The sequence below is a fragment of the Neolamprologus brichardi genome, chromosome 9 (assembly GCF_056152115.1).
Source record: "Neolamprologus brichardi isolate AB-2024 chromosome 9, ASM5615211v1, whole genome shotgun sequence".
In the NCBI taxonomy this organism is placed as follows: domain Eukaryota; kingdom Metazoa; phylum Chordata; class Actinopteri; order Cichliformes; family Cichlidae; genus Neolamprologus; species Neolamprologus brichardi.
In genome coordinates, this window is record NC_142112.1 from 21,516,487 (window position 1) to 21,533,360 (window position 16,874).

At 41.0% G+C, this 16,874-nt stretch overlaps 2 protein-coding genes across 3 annotated transcripts in view; one reads left to right on the forward strand and one right to left on the reverse strand.

Annotated features, from left to right (window-relative positions):
• The first annotated feature begins 247 nt into the window (after positions 1–247).
• Positions 248–4,713, forward strand: cd226 (CD226 molecule). Of its 2 annotated transcripts, none has more exons than XM_006794622.2 (6): positions 248–577; positions 1,233–1,556; positions 1,718–2,095; positions 2,481–2,583; positions 2,889–2,943; positions 3,396–4,713. In XM_006794622.2, the coding sequence occupies exons 1-6, from the start codon at positions 394–396 to the stop codon at positions 3,531–3,533; spliced, it is 1,182 nt and encodes a 393-aa protein (XP_006794685.2). In that variant the 5' UTR covers positions 248–393; the 3' UTR covers positions 3,534–4,713. The 2 variants fall into 2 exon arrangements, with proteins under 2 accessions (XP_006794685.2, XP_006794686.2); XM_006794623.2 differs by having other exon boundaries at positions 4,461–4,713.
• Positions 4,714–6,601: 1,888 nt separating this feature from the next.
• dok6 (docking protein 6) overlaps positions 6,602–16,874 on the reverse strand; it is a 54,517-nt gene continuing 44,244 nt past the window's right edge. Inside the window, exon 9 of the mRNA XM_006794621.3 lies at positions 6,602–9,764. Coding sequence (XP_006794684.3) covers positions 9,610–9,764 — 155 coding nt within the window. The 3' untranslated portion in view covers positions 6,602–9,609. The remainder of the gene's footprint in view (positions 9,765–16,874) is intronic.

The following is a 16,874-nucleotide window of genomic DNA, read 5'->3' on the forward strand; positions in this document are numbered from 1 at the left end:
GTGTTTGGTCTGATTCCAGTTGATACATTTTCATTTTGAGACCACTGGTGTTTTCAGTTCACTGTTTGTGGTGGTGGCAGTGGTGGTAAGGTGCTTTTCCACACTGTGCCACGTTTGGCTTACTGGTGAAAATCACTCACAAGTATTCAAGAAACACAGGGAAGAAATCGTTGGTGTTCACGGGAAACTGAGGCAGGACATGTGTTCCTCTTTCAGTTTCAAATTTGTAATATGTTATTATGGATTTTGATTTTTAAATTATACTTAGATATTGCTCTAGAAAAACTTCATCATAAAAGCCACCAAGCAGTATTATGTCACAAGTTTGTCATCCAATCCCAGTCCTGGTGATAAAGTGCTCCTCTGTGTGGAAGGAGTAAACAGTGGGCTATCATGAAGTGCGCCCCAGTAGCTCAAGTGCTTCTCTGTAGCGACAACGCTAGCAGGAAGTGTAGCCTGGGTGCCTCCACTCGTCTCATCAATGCAGCTTTCATTCTCCCTCTGTGGGGCAAGATGGAAGCTGTACAAAAGGACTGCTGGTACTTCGTGGTACTTGTCTTTCTCCCTTTTCTTAAAGGTATGGGCTTTATTTTTTAATTCAAATATATTTCTTTGAATTTGCAGTGTTTGTTTTTTAATTGGAAAAAGTGCTGTAACAAATACTTTTACTAACAATTTTAAAACTTTTGGCTTTAAGGCTGTTTAAAAGTAATCTAACAAAATCATTTTCTGATATCTAAATCATTAAAAAACAAACAAAATGTAACTTTTCATTCTTATTTAAAGTCGATAAGCCTGTAATCATAAGTCTTTCTAGACATTATTATTCCAGACTTGGCTCTCCCAAGGGCTTCACTGGATTTAAGACAAATTGTCATTCAGCTCAGATAAAAGGCTTTGAAAAACTTGGAGGCTTGATCACCAGCTATTGTCAGCTGTTTTTATGTGTTCTGGCTTAAATTAGCCTAATTACCATTGGCCGAGGGATGATCTCAGAGTTGTGAATTGCTCTGGTACTCTTCAAGTAGAGGGCTCTCATTGTGTATGTGTAAACCCGATAGAGGTTCTCTGTCAGTAAAGGAAAACTATTATAGTAGAATAAACTGTATGAACGTTAGATTTATTCCTTCTTTCTTAAAAATGTGTAATTTTGTAGCTTTATGGCTATTTTGTTATCTGTTTTGTGTCATGACTCATATGTTAACAACAGAAAAAACAATGCCTTTGTCCAGTTGCTGTCCAGCAGAGAGTGCCTGCTACAGTTAGGCTGGAGGAGGGGATGGTTCTGCATTGCTTGTGCCCCTGGGATGGCAACCTCAGCATGGTGTCTTGGACAAAAAAGTCAGAAAAAAATCCAGTGGCTGTTTTCCACCCTGATTTTGGAGTGGTTTTATCACATCGTTTCGATGGGAGAGTGGAGTTCCTGAAGAATGGTCCCATGGATGGCAGTATTTCCATAAAGAACGTTACCCATCAGGATATCGGGCTTTACGAGTGCTCTGTTCAGACCTTCCCTCGGGGACCCTGGACCCAGCACATTCAGGTGGAGGATTTAGGTAAATATGGCAGAAAGCGTTGGAGCGTATGTTCTGAGCTGTCTAGTATCATTCCCACCTCCCCCGCTTAGTGATTAAAAAATGGTGAAATATGAAACCTAGAAAGGTGCCATACTGTAGTTTCCGTCACATATTTTTAGATTTCTTTCTTTCGCTTACAGATGAGCCACCGGAGGAAGACCCCACAGAGCCCACTCCCACACAGGAGGCAGTTTCAAACGAAGAGCTGCTAGTAGAGCAGAACAGCAACCTGACCATCAGATGTAACTATCAGCATAATGGCACCGTTAACCAGGTCATATTGGAGAGGATGCTGCACGGCCAGTCGTGGATCATTGTTGGAGTGTGCAAGAAGGTGGAGGAAGGCCTGGTGGCGGAGGACTACAGCGACAGGGGCCGGGTCAGCTGCGAGGACAGCCTGGATATGAGTCTGCACTTGACTGACGTGACACAGGAAGACAACGGTTTCTACCGCTGTACTTTTAACACCGATGCAGGACAGCAAACTACCACCGTGCAGCTCACCACTGTGGCTTCAGGTACGAAGCAGGCATCATGAAGTTGAAGACATGCTGCTGTGTGTGTGTCTGTGATTGTTTAAATTTGTTGTGAATTGACATTAAGAAGTGGATGGAAGTAAATAAGGCCAGTGATGATAATGAAATTAAAGAAAACAAAGCATGTGATGTCACTCGCACATTCACAGCTACTCAGTGCGCTGAAACCACAGAGGTTTGTGGCTAAAGGTCCGAGCTTTGTCACTGCGTATCTGGTTGCACCATATGTGTGTCATGGAACAAATTGAAAACACTAATCAGACACTGCTGTATGACATAGAATTATTCAGAAAACTAATTTCCACACTGTTTTGTTCCCTGTTTGATTTTTGTTTCGTCTGTTTTTCTCGCTCCTACACATAACCAGGTTGGTTCAGCCTGTCGTTATACATGATGTACATTTACATCGGGGTTGGAGCTGCTGGACTCTGTCTACTTATTGCCATCATCATAGCAGTAATGAGGCACAGGTAAGATATCAGCAAACTAAAGTAAGGGGTGCTCTGTCAATAAACACAGATAAGTACGGAGGGAACACCGATGGTTCAGCTCATAGTGTGATAACGCTGACACACTGATGTTTAGCAGGGAGCATGCTTCCATCTCAAGCTCCATACATGCCTAACAAATGTCACCCTTTAATTGTTTAAACCTGTGCTCCTTGAAGAAATGTGTTTATAAGAAAATATCATTACTATCTTGGAAATCTTCAGTTAAGTTTGGGGTTGTTTTGGACAGTAATGAAAATCCTTCTTTTTGTCTGAAAACCCTGCAGAAAGAGGAACAAGAGAAAGGAGTACAGAGTCAAACTGCACCCATCCCAGAGACAGGTAGGCATCGCCACGTTCATTTTATCTACTCTCCTCTTTACTCTCGATACCTTTAAGGCACTCCCGTACCTTCTCATCAGACTTGCACTTAATTACAAAACCATCACCCTTTACAGCTAATCTCAGTTAATGGCACCGCCCACTCATTTAACTAATGCTAATTAACTTCAATGTTAACTGAAAGTGTTTTTGAAGACAAGCAGCTTGTTAAAATGTTATTACAGTATCCATGTCCTGAGTTTGATTATTTGATGTAAATAAATACACAAGCTCTTTAATAATTAGCTGATCTTTTTACACAATTTTGATACAATATGAATGCGTTATTTATTAGCGTCAGCCCATATTGGTGGAAAAAGTAACTACATTTTGCCAAGCTGCTTCACCTCTACTGCCTGTTTTGGTGTAATGGCTTAAAAAGCATTAACATTCACTTCCTCACGTCCTCACAGCCAAACTTCTATGAGAACATCCCCATGTGTCCCAGGATAAAGAAGTCCAGACAGATCAGAAACTGTCCCGTTTATGCCAACGTACAGACTGTCCGATCCATGAAAACCACATCGCACCAACGACAGTGTAATAAATAAACACACGCACGAACGCGAGGTACTGGATGATGTCGATCTGTCACAGCTTTGTGTGCGTGCGCCTTCCAGCCTTTCACAAACAAAGCGCATCAAAGTTTATCTGAGAAAAAAGAAGAAATCCACCTGTGTTCACATGAACAAATAATTTATTTGATATCTTGTGGATCACGCTTGTATATGCGTGGATCACGCTGACACTGATTAGCATTCACACCTTGTTTTCAAATGAGCTAACAAGTTGGTGCTTATCTGCGAGTCAGAACGCTGACAGGGGCTGTTTGGGTCCAGCCTTGCTCGCTCTAATTAAATGTAGTATGTACTGCCTAATTACTGTTGAAGAAATATTTGTTTTGGCCATAACAGTATTTGACAGTAACAATCACGCAGAAGACAAGACAAAGGGCTGTGTAATCATTCTTTTCACTTCTCTAACCCCCGAGTAAAACGACTGACAAAAGCCTTTGTAATTGCCCTCCTTTTTACTTTCATCCCTCCTGGTTTCCATTCAGGGATTGACAATGGTGTCTAATCATCTAACGGAAGAGAAAAGCAGTCACTCAGCACTGTACCATCACTTGAGACCGTTACTTACCCCAACGGGCTCTGTGTCTGGGATGGCTGCATTCTAGTTACATCACACTCTTCGCGCAGGAGCTAAGCTCTAATTAGCTAATCCTGTGCTTACTTTGTAGCTGCTCAGACTTTGTGTGCCTGCTGTTTATTGATGAGTGTTTGTTCCTGTCGTTGTTCTCCTGTTGTAAAAATGATTTTATGATAAGCTGTCAAAAGTTTTCCAAGCTGTATTTATTGTTTTGTTTCCAGAGTTTTTCCGAGCTTGCTTTCGTAAATCAATATTTAGGGTTTATGGTGCTGTAGTACTGTTAAGCCGTGTGCTGTTTGTGTAATCTAATTCATTTATCTCCATAGAAATGGAGGCAGTGGCAGAGGCAGTAATGGATATGCGGGCTATTCCGCTAAGAACAAGACAAATGTGGAGCATAAAGGGACAATATAATCAGTTTGTTTTTTGCTTTCAATTCGCTTCCAATTCAAGAATCTGCAGCTGTACATTCTGGGATGGCACTAAAGATGACGCGAGCGTGACCAACCATACTGAAACTGATGTGTGTGACTGTAAACGATTTCATGTGGTACGAATAAAACTGTGTCACTGCCTCTGCTTCCTTTTGTTTTCCTGTGTTAGGTGTAGTTGAGTTTGTAGACTAATTGGACAGAATCATCGATGACTGTAGTCGTTTCTAAGAAAGCAAATCCTTTCCTGTAACCCACAAAGAGGTACCAGGTGACACGTGGGCAAAAGATGAGCCGTGATGATCTAAAAAGGAAAGCAGCCCGCATAAAAATCCAGCATTTTGCAAAGCGGCGAATGACTGCAGAGTCTGTTCAATTTCATCAGACAATTTGTGAGATGTCTGCAAATTTGAACGCCTATATATAATTTACTGCAGGTGGATTTTTCTTTCCCGTTGGTGACACTTTCATTGTAATCTGTCAAATTTAGGTTACGTTCTAAATAAAATTAGTATTATATTCTTCGGTGTCTAACCCTTTGCTTACTTTTTAGTGTTGGCTCTCTGAAAAAGAAACACAAAACGATCTGTCAAACCATGATGAAACAGCCAAGATAAGAAGTGTGCCGTACATCTGTTTGTGAACCAAAATGACAGATGCAAAGAATGAGGTGTTTGCTTCTATCTGAAACCTCAGCTTGAAAGCGTAAGTCAAAGAAGAGTGTGTTAACCACCACCCGCAAAGCCACTAATGATCTGAAGAGGCGCTTTCTGGCTTTTAGCATGGCATGCACAGAAACAATGTTAAAAAGTAGAGTAAGGGGCTCGTGTTTTTCAACTGAACGAAACTGCAGAAAGTGTGAAAACACTGTTTTTGTTCATCTCTCACTGTGGGGGAATTTTCACTCTTCATTATAAAGAAGGCATTTGTTTATGGACGGCTAGTTTAAGGTCCCAAAACAGCATTTCAACCAGGTTGAGGACTTTGACTCGGCCTTTGCAACATGTTGATTTGTTACTTTTTCCACCATTGTGTTGTAGATTTGCTGCTGTAGTTGGGATCATTGTCCATTGACCTAGTTTGTCCAACTGTCAGACAGATGGCCTCACATTTGACTCTACACTCTTTGGTATACAGAAGAGTTCATGGTTGACTCAAAACAAGCTTAAACCATCAGCCGTCCACTGCGTCTGACAGCTGGTATGAGGTGTGCTGATATGCTGGTCTCATCTGTCCACAGTCCTTCGGCTTGTTTAGATCCAAGCTTGCTGTGCTGCCATGCTCCTTTTAAACAGGAGAGGCTTTCTTCTGGCATCCCTTCTAAACAAGCCACACATCCGTCTTGTTGAAATGAACTTTAACATTTAATGTATAAACTGAGGTCTGTAGAGTCTGAGAGGTAGCTCTTGGGTGCAGTGTCAGTGAGCGCTGCACAGCCTGACCTCGGGGTGAATTTGCTGGGACATGCAGTCCTGTTGTGAATCATCTTTCTCGCTGCAGAATCATGGACTTTAAATTGTCTGGAAGTATAACCCTAAGAAAATTACTAACGTCTTTCGTCCTTGGCTAAATAGTAAAACATCAGGTTTCATAGAGGTTCGCAGTTCCCGATGATCACCGTTACTGAACCTCATAATTCCTGTGGAAGCAGTAAGCTTGTACTTATTTTATTTTTCCGCACGCTGCTTCTGAATTTGGCTCAGCCATGATCGAATGAATAACAACACATATGCCAGGGTAACATGCAGTGCCTTCTGATTCATCTGAGGTTGGATTTACCCGAATTTAAGACCTGTTATGTACCACCTGATTTTTTTTAATCCCTCCTACGTAAAACCTTAGAACTGAAAGAGGGTGTGCTTTCTTTTTCACATGACTGTACTCCTCTTGTGTGTTATTGCAAAACTTTCCCCATTACAATATTGTTTTCCCCTAAAGCTTAACTAAAGCGTAAAGAATGAAAAGTAAAAGAATGCTAAATGTACCTAATGAGAATCCTGATGGCATAAAGGGCAAAAAAAAAGCTGATACATGGCAGAACATTGAATTTATTACCTTTTTTTTTAATCATCAAAAACATTACATATGTACATTTAGTGAAAACTGTAGGCCTACACTCATGTATTAAAAGTGCTATTATAATCTATGAGAACAAAACATGGCAGACACAAACACAATCATATAGTAATGATAACAACTCTTCGTGACACTTCTACAAACAAGTGAATAGCTACAGTGAACGAAAATAAAACGGCAAATGACAAACACAATCAACTAGAAGTTTCTCCAGTCCTCTCAGTACAGCTGCCAGTGCAATGGAACTACTATACTGGAGCTAAGACTCAACTCAGTTATACAACAGCTTAGTTAAATGTGGCCAGCAACTGTATCAGTGGACTCTGCGATGCCGGCTAACAATCATCTGTGGCTTAAATTAATAAAATTAATTACATGATGCGTTTTTTCTTTTTTTAATATAATATTTTGCACAAAATAAAGTGACGACTGCGAAACACAAAATAAGCGCTTGTACTTTAGAAACTGTTCAAATGTAAAACCAAGACAAAAGAGCATCAGTGCCAAAAAACAAAAAAACAAACAACAAAAACACAACCCACCTTTAACAATGATTACATTTGACACTGAGAGACTCCTATGTTGCCTAAAACTGATTGTCATTGGAAACTTTTGTGATTAACCCACAAAATGCTGTAATTTCAGTATTGGAGAACGAACAAGAAAAAAAAAAAGTCAAAATTTTGATGCATGAAAAACGTCACCACAAATATTTAGAGATGAAGTTGGGTCTAGTGATTGCCACCCAGGGCTAACAGGTTACACTCGGTATTGATGCTGTTACATGGCATTTCACAGCCGGGAAAAAAGGAAATGTGGCAAAGCGGTTTTGAAGATTCCAAGTAAACTGTCCGGTCAGCGATGGTAAACTCAAAACCCAAAGACGTTGCTTTGGTTAGATCTCACAATCCACGGTCTGTGTGTCGGAAGGCACTTCTTACTCAAGGAGGACGATGCAGAAACCATAATCACAGCAGTGTTTCCGTCATGCTACAGAGAGGAATGGAAGCGGATGGAAAAAGGGGGCTGCAGGGAACTAGCAGGGGTAGTTAGTTGTTAGGCTGCTGGGTTTGAAACTGTGTGGGTGTTTTTTTGTTTTTGTCTTCTTTAAAAGAGTAGATCTGTTTCCAAAGCCATCAGCCAAAGCCTGGAAACAAAAAACATTAGCCTCACTGTTTCAAACTTGTTACATTGTTTCATTTCCTCTGTACCAAAAAAAAAAACCCATGAAAAAAGAAATAACGTGCTGATACACAAAATCAGTTTCCTTCATAGAGCTAAGAGTGGGTTTGCTTGTTTCAGCTCAGTTTCAGTTCAGTTTTTATTGTCTGAGAATGTTTCACTGTAGTTTAGGGTACATTTGTTTCGTTATGACCTTTAGTCTTTTTAATTACCAGTGTGTGTCGGGAATATGTGAAAGGCAAGATTTAAGAAAAATCAACATACGTATAACAATAAAACCCCATTTTTTGAAGGCAGCTGTTCACCATCATGTAGCCATTCAAAGTCTCAATAAACATATCCATCAAACCTTTTACTGAACTAACAAATAGTAAAACTATGAGTTCACAAAATCATTTCAGCTACTACTTTAATTCTTTTCAAAAGTCTAGTTTTTATCATTATTTTAGCTAACTTTGTTTTGGTTTTCACATCTACTTTTAGTTAACTATAAAAATGTTGGTATCACGTTGTCTCAACTTCAAACAGTAGACTTTTATAAGCTTTGGAGTTTCGCATATTGTGTCTTTTCTTGGCTACCATTTATTCTGTAACATAGTATCAGGTTAGTAACCCTTAGGAAAACTAGAGTAGGTGCTTATCAGCACTAACCACTTCAGGTAAAGTGATTTTATACTTTTTTTTCCCCCCATATCAGTGGACAAATATACTGAAGTTGGAAGATTGATTTCTGAGCTTGTGAAATGGGAGTGCCAGGCAGTAGAGTAACTTTTTAACAAAGTATATGTTCTCAAAGAAATGCACTGATTTTAATCTATTTTCCCCAAAATTAAACTGTGTTATTAAGTTGAATGAAAAGTAGTTATGATGTTTAATTGCCACAGAGCACATCCTGGACCCAAAATGCCAATATCACCTCTGCTCTGTGTAGCTTACTCCCGCAGGTCGCTCTCTTTACACCTTTTTGCAAATGAACTAGTCCTCAGAGGAACCGGACGACGACGTGCTTGGTGGCTATTAAAATCAAATTGCTCTGGTGAAAAGGTAAGGTTGGCAGTTTTAAAGCAGATGCTGTGCGAAGGTTACATTGGATCATTTCTGACACGACGGTCCATTACTACATCCTTCAAGCACATATCTGAATGACTATTTCCCTTTGCCAGTTGTATTCATTCAGGACTTTAGCTGATCCATCACTGGCGTCAGCATCGAGCGTTTTTTGTGTAAGGCATTGATCAGTTTCACATTCTTGAGAAGAAAAAAAAAAAGGTGAAAGCAGCGAGTGTGGGAGTATTTTGAGTCAAAACTGGTGGAATTTCTCATGAATTGGTTGCCGAGGCTGCACATCAATGGAGCGAGCCTGATGGCATTTCAGGAGTTTTGTAATAAAAGTTGACACTGGTTTACAGCGGGCCGTGGTGTGTTAGTAGCTTTTAGGTTTTGGAAGGTATGATGTAGTGCTTTAAAACAGGGATGGGGAGAATCATGCTGGCTTTAAAAGGATAATGACAACATAAAACACTTGAAAACGACAGTTAAAGGATTTTTTTCTTCCTTTTGGTACAATCTTTGAAGCTACTTCGGCTGTCGCACGTCGCACAAAAAAAATAGATACAATCCTCCTCGAGATCCTTTTTTCGCGTACCGATCGCTCTACAGTTGACACTACTGTCTGTAAATTATCACCATAAAATGATATATTACACATGTTGCTATACATATTTCTACATCCTCTCTAAAGCAGTGGGTGAAGTGTTCAGTCCAGTGTCGATGGAGCAATTCTCTGTCATTGAAGGGGTCTCAGGCTGCAACTAGATTCACAGCCACTAGAGGGCGACGGCGCCTCTCGCTGGTGCTGGCTCTCCTCCTGTTCAGGCTCATCAGACAGAAAGCTGGGGAACGTCTGTGCTCTCGGGATGAAAGTCATCATCAGGCCCGTTCCTTTGAGAGGGAGAAAGAAAAGCTTCAAGTGAGCACTTTTTTTTTCTCTCTATTTCTTCTTTTTTGTTAAGAGGAGTAAAATTAGCCGATCTGCTTCATTTATCTGGAACTCCACTGCAACACAGTATTGTTTCTTAAACTATATAGTCATGGTGCAACTGTTGCTTAGCTACTGTCCATGGAAATATCTTTATGGAGATTAAAGAACGACGCTTCGCAATTTTGCTAAAACAATCTTTTAAAGCCCTTTGATGAAGGTGAAGGTCCTTTTCAGATATACAAAATCTATAAACCCTAAGCTGTATAATAGTAACAGATGTGACATAAAAGCAACCTTTCATCTCAGATAAACAACTTCATTCGGCCCTCTCATCCTCCTCGACTGCTGTCGTCTCTCTCTGTCCCCTGCCATTTCCCTCTCCACCTTAATTTAAATTAACTGGCCCAATTTGTTGTGCAGTTTGTATTGGTAAAATGCACTGAAAGTGAGTAATGGATACTTGTGGGTGGAGGGCTGTTCCTGTGCAACCGCGGGACCATTAATAATATATTAGAATGCGGTTTGGAGACGTGCACACGGAGGTAGGTTGGGGATAAAGTGGCTGGCAAGCTGCTGATCATGCACCAAACAAGGAGGAAGTGGCCAATGATCAATATTGCAGGAGGTGCGAAACCTAACACAACGCTGTAATCAACTCTAACCTACAGCATACACGGGGCCAGCTAACATAGCCAGCTGGGAGAAGTTGCTAATGTCAATATTTTTCAGGCATTTCAGATTCACCTATGCAGGCTAATTGAAATTTGATTAACAAATTAAAATTTGATTTTTTTTTAATATTCCCAAGGGGCATGGATAAAGTCGTGATTCTTACAACTGTTATTGGTGCTGAAATGCTTCTTAGCAGATATGACTTTAAGCTGTGCAAACCATTTGTTATACAGAGATCACACACATACCAGAACCCACGCGCACAGCCAGCAGCACCAGATATCATGGCACCCAAAGGGAACTGGGATCAGACACGCTGCCACTTCACCACAACGCGGAATATAAAACATGACCCAGTCAACCTGGCAATCAATGTCAATTGTGAGCGTACATCAGTACCACAGAGACAGAAGTCTTGTTTTAAAAAATGGAGGCATGTAAAAAAGAAAAGATGCACAAGTTAAAGAAAGATGCGGAGAAGGGAAAACACAGAAAAGGCATTTTTCCTGTGCGAGTTCAAGGAACAGCTTGCAGGAGGAAGCACAGAGGGGCCTGTGTGGGTGTGAGGATGAGACCAACACAGCATCAGCCATAACAGGTGAGTCATACATACACACCTCTGTCTGCTAGTCTTTCCTTTCCACCACTCCCTGAAATGAAGGAAAAGAATGGCATAAGGCTCTAGCTTAAGGATTTAAATGTAACAGTGTCCGTGCTGTAGGAAAAGGGGGAAAAAACCCACTGCAAGTTTTAAAATAAGGGGGTGGAGGGGGGTGCACTTTGTCTTTCCTCAGCGTTGTACTTAATAGATTGCTGCAACGACTGGTGCGCAACCAGGCATATCCTTTTCACATCTTTGCCAAGACAATCCTTCTCCTCAACCAAGGCCAATTTAGACTGGGTGAGAAAAAAAAAGGTGGGGGGCGGCAGGGAGCCCAGAGCAGACAGAGAGGGCAAAGTGGATCTCATCATCTCCTCAGTGGTAAACAGTGGTGTTTGTTGTGCGGTGCCAGACCCCTGACGAGAGCCATGCTTTCGTAAAGCAGACACTCTTACAAGATAAATAAATAAAATAATAATAATAAAAAGCACTGAGAGCGATGATGGTGTCAGCATCTCCTCTCTTCGTCTATCCCTGTGAGAAGCAGACAGTGATTTGTCAGTGCCTTTTCATTACCAGGGAAGGTCATGTCATTCTATCTGGCCTGGGGTGGCAGCTGCTGGGCCAGAGCAGACAGTACAGGCAGGGGAGGGCCCTCTCACACACTGACAGAATAGCAGAGCCGGATACAGAGGCAGCTATTCACATGTGTGTATGTGTGTGTGTGGACACACGCATGCACCTTTCTCCACCTTCTTTCCTCAAAGTGCAACAACGCAGATGGCATCCTAGAAACAGCTGTAACCAGAGAAACCCGGGTTGAACATACCACAAACATGCACGGCTGCGTCTCCTGGGCAGTAAAAAGCCGCTGGGGTAACGACAGGCTGTAAGTGATAAAATATCAATCTGATCCAGCCTAGAGACTAGGTCGCTAACTTAAGCTTTGATTCATATAATGTGCGGTGACGTCCACCAAGAAGAAAGAAACTAACTTTTACCTGCAATAAGTTTTTCATGGGGTTCAGTTTTTGCATTTACTATACATCTACAATACTTCATGTTGCCCGTCGCAGATAAGACGGGGTTATCGTCTTGTCCCTTTGATACTTGCTACCTCTCGGAAAAAAAATCCCCTCGCATCACTAAACTACAGAGCACAATAAAATGCAGGAGTGAGAGAGAGAAAGACGGCGTGCATGCGAAACATGCGCATGCACACAAAAATGGGTATACGAAAAAACACAAGCATCCCCGTCCCTTTCCTTCCCAGTATTAGGGTTGGTAATTGAACCATTTCCGACAGGCGTGGCGCCTCGAAAACTTTAAAGTGCACTTCCTCTGCATCAGCAAACTCTGAGGACACGGCAGTTTCACCGAAATCCAAAAGAGTGAATAACATTAGAGTAAAGAGAGTAAACCAGCGGTATAAACCATAACCTGTCTCAGTATGACGTATCTTGTGAAGATGAAAACACCAATCTAAGGTCATATTTAAAAAAGCTGAATGCTTTGATGGGGCTGGATTGAGCTGAAAATGGATGAAAAGCTCTCTTTTCTTTTAAACAAGATGCATTTTACCATTATCTTTGTCAGTTACAGCAAACAAGGCTTTTGGGACGTGTTTTTGAGACAATTCCAGCTCAGTAAAAAGCAGATGTTAAATATATTTGAATAAAAGAGTGACACTACTTTTACTGCCAAGTCCACACATTTACTGACACAAAGAAATAAACAAATAGGTGAATAAACCTCAGCGGTGGGGTGGGGTGGGGGGGACTGTGTTCCTTAATTATTCCACCGGACCCGCAGGGTATTTGAAAGCAGCCCGAGCATGACTCAGCAAATTGACTGTGCTGATTGGATATTCATCATGCACAGAGTGATACAGCCAGGAAGCAGACACAGCCAGCTGTATCATGGTCCAAGAATCTGACTTCCTACCTATATTAGGATCCAAATTATTATTCTGGGAGCTAATAGCATAATTATTAAAAAAAAAAGAAAAAGAAAAACTCACAACCTGCAGCCATGTCTACTGAGGGTGTTTAAATCTGTCTGTGTACTGAAAGACAGACTGTTTTGAGCTTCTAAGATATTTTTAGGCACCAATTTTAACTTTGTCTGATTTTTAAAAATATTGTTAATTAACAGTGATAACTACATAATGAGTCAGCTGCAATCTGGGAACCCATTGGCTATTGTCTGATGACTCAGTCCCTTGGAACGAGTGCCAGCATTTCAGAGCTTCCGGTGTAGCCGGCAGATATCACAGCCAAGATATCTTGTCCATTGTTTATGAACGCAGATAATTCTTTAAAAAAAGCAAGAAACCCCCCAAAGGTTTCAAGATGTTATTATGGAAAATTGAACTGTTGCTTTGCTCTTCTGCATTCAGGGAAACAACAGGGTTGGTTCCTTGCATTCAACGAGAGCCTGATTACATGCTATTGGTCAATGCTAATCAGACCATATATATGGATCATAAATCGTGTTCCGTATTTTGCATATTCATATTCAAACCTTTGTTTATAAAGACGCAACCAAGCTAAGCTGTGTGTTTAGCTGTTGAATAGATGGTTGAAAACAGATTACTCAAAGTAGTGGATGCCATGTCCGCTGCTGTGGCTTCTTTTAGTAAGAATTTTGTTAACAAATCAAAGACAGTTTTGTTCTGATCCCCCCATGAATGGATTTGGTGGCTCTGTAATCCTGTTGTGGGGCATTTTTCCAGCATGGTTTCTTCCAGGGGTCTCAAATCTGGAGTTCTTGTGCCCATCTCCATTTCTCTGATACGACTATGGTAACGAAGAACAGAATTTCTAAAAACATTTTCCTTTAATTCATCATCACTTAAAATGGTTCTTTCAATGGGAAAGAAAATGTGGATTTTTCACACTGATTTTGTTTTTGGTTACTAAATCATGCGTCGCATTCTGGGTCTATCACTCAGTGCATTATTGTCTCAAATTTGCTGAACCTCAGTAACGCTGACGTATACACATACATGTGTAGTACTGAGTCCATCTACTTATGGATTCCAAGTTCAAAAGGTCATGGAGGAAAACAGATGATTTATCAGTGGACAGACCTGTTTGCTTTCACTGCTGCTGCTTATGCCTGAATTACACTTCTGCAGTGAATCTATATATAGAGCCTATGATGTAGTCTACACCAGTGTCCACTGGTATCACCGCTTTTATACCTGTCGTCGATAGCAACATCTGGTTACATTTCTAGCTAGGTTTATATTTGGTCAAAGCGTGGGGTTTAAAGAGGGCATGCCTACGGCACAGATCTAACACAGACATAAAAAAGCTATTACCAACACACTTTATCAGTAACTAGAATTTAAACTAAACTGAAACCGGCCTTTTTATCATCACTTTTTCTATTCGACTGCTATATGTTACAAAAGTACGGGCTAGTTTTAATTTGATTCACTGGAACAAAGAGTGCAGTGACCTTTTTTTTTTTTTTTTTTAAAGTGCTCAACATGTTAATAAATATTTTTTCCTGCACTTCAGTTTTTCCAGTTTTATTAGTAAAAAACTCTTTTTTTTGGTAAAATGATTTCATAGATAACAAATGACAAATTAAAGTTCCAAATAATCATAAATATCCCACTGGATGTGGTAAAGATTTAAATTATTTATCCCTGAATTATGGTTTGCAGCTTCATTCAGATTTCAAAAGTCGCTCCAAAATGTGTCTTGAGAGTAAATATGTTCAAGAGAGAAGGGTCAGTACAAACCATTATGAAGCTGCTAAGCTTGAACACATTTATACCCTGCTATGTAGAGAGTGGACAGTAGGTGTGATGAGCATAAAGATGTTATGGCTTCACAGTTATCAGATCTTAATCCAGCTGAACATTTACGGGCGATTCAGGAAAAATGATGTTCATTCCTCCAGCTGACTTCCAGAGACCCTCATGAGAATCAGTGGGTCACCTAACAAATTACTTATACACTGTATGTTGATTTTTCCTTTAATTTGTTACCTGGCTGTAAGCAATCAATTGTTAAAACCAGTTGAACAAATTTGGAACATGTCAATGACAGGATGCTTTGACCTCCAGGGAGGTGCAGGCCTGCCAATAAGGAATCAATGCAATTAATGTGCGAGGCCGTCCTCATCTATGTCTTACAGCCATGTTAAGCGAATCGCCATGCCAAACATCCCATGTCGCAGCAGGACTTAAACTCCCATCACTCCCCAGAACAACCTTGTTGTCCTCTTCGCCTGACGAGACCTCAAACGTCCTCAAACACACTGATGCATTCAATTTATTCATGGAAAGGGTGGAGAGATAATAGCAAAGCAGAATGTGCACGAGCAGGAGAAGGTGGAGGGTTGTTCCAAACGTGGACCGACATGCAGAGAAAGTGTGGGAGGACCAGTGGATATGCCAAGGTGATGGATGAGAGAGAAGCTCCTCTGCTCACCAGAGTTTGGAGAGGAAGAGTTTAAAAGGAGACTTTACAGTGACTGAGCTTATAAATAATGACCCCAAGGTGGAAGCTTCTCCGTTTAGTGTATATGAGTAAAAACATGTTGATGTTTGGAATGGAAGACTTGCGTTTTGCTTTTAAGCTTATCGGCCACAATTAAATGATAATAAAAAAAAGAGAAAAAAAAACACCCCAGCCTTAGCTTTTCAAAAGAAAATTATGACGTCAGAGCGACTTTCATCTTAGCCTGGCTTTCTGTTTAGCTCTATCAGTGAAAGCCAAAAGGCCCATAATCCTCAGATAAGTCTACTAATCAACTAATACCACGGACAGAGCATAATCGCATCAGCTCACTAATCACCTTTCTGCCTCTGGTCTACATCTAGACATTAAACACACCCACATACACACACTCTCTTACTCCTTCTGAAGTATACGTGTACATTAAGTGCACACAGAGGACAAACAGGGCTGAGCTTGGACGCATACGGACCACCTGCTGCATTATTAATGCACTCGGTTCGAGACGCTCTCGCTTACTTGCACACGTGCGCAAACACGAATGTGCTTTCTTTCACAAGTCATTCTTGTCTTTTATAATGTAATTTAGATATGCTTGTGCGTCTCTGCTTTTAGTTATCAAAGAAAAAGACATCCTCAGAGAGCTCAGAACATCAGTCAAATTCTTAGGAGGGTGTGAAAGGGGATGGAAATCAAGAGCAGGTTCCAAATAGTCAAATCCACCGGAAACCTCCAAGCTCGCCGATTCCTTTTTAATCAATGCTGGCGTGTTTTTCCGACAGCTGCGCATCCCAAAACAGTCACGTCAAACTCGTGGCAACGGAGTGAGTCACAAAGCCTTTTTTTTCCTGCTGTGTTTCTAGACTGAGATAACACAACAGTTGGGTTGACACTGAAAACCTGCGTAGGCCTATTTTTTTTTCTTTTCCAAGCACAGAATATTGAACAGGAATCAACTGAGAATGGGTGAACAATCAGATCCATATGTGGAATCATAGAGTGTTCTCAATATTCAGGTGTGAGCCGCTCTCCTGGGCGTATGTGCACTGGGTTACATTTTAGCCTGCAGTAGATTTGCTTTAATGTTTGTACTGCATCGCCCAGCTTCTTCTTCTCCCGAGCCTCAGCTGGTCAGCCAGCCTGACATTATCCTGGAGGATACCTTCACAAACTCGAGAATTCATTTTCCGCACAATGACAGCGAGCCGTCCAATCCCCGAGGCGACAAAGAAGATCCGAATCGCGATGCCCCCCTTTCGCTTCAGTTCACCTTTTGATGTTTTCATGTTGGCATGCAGGGCCTTTTCATGCTATACATAGTG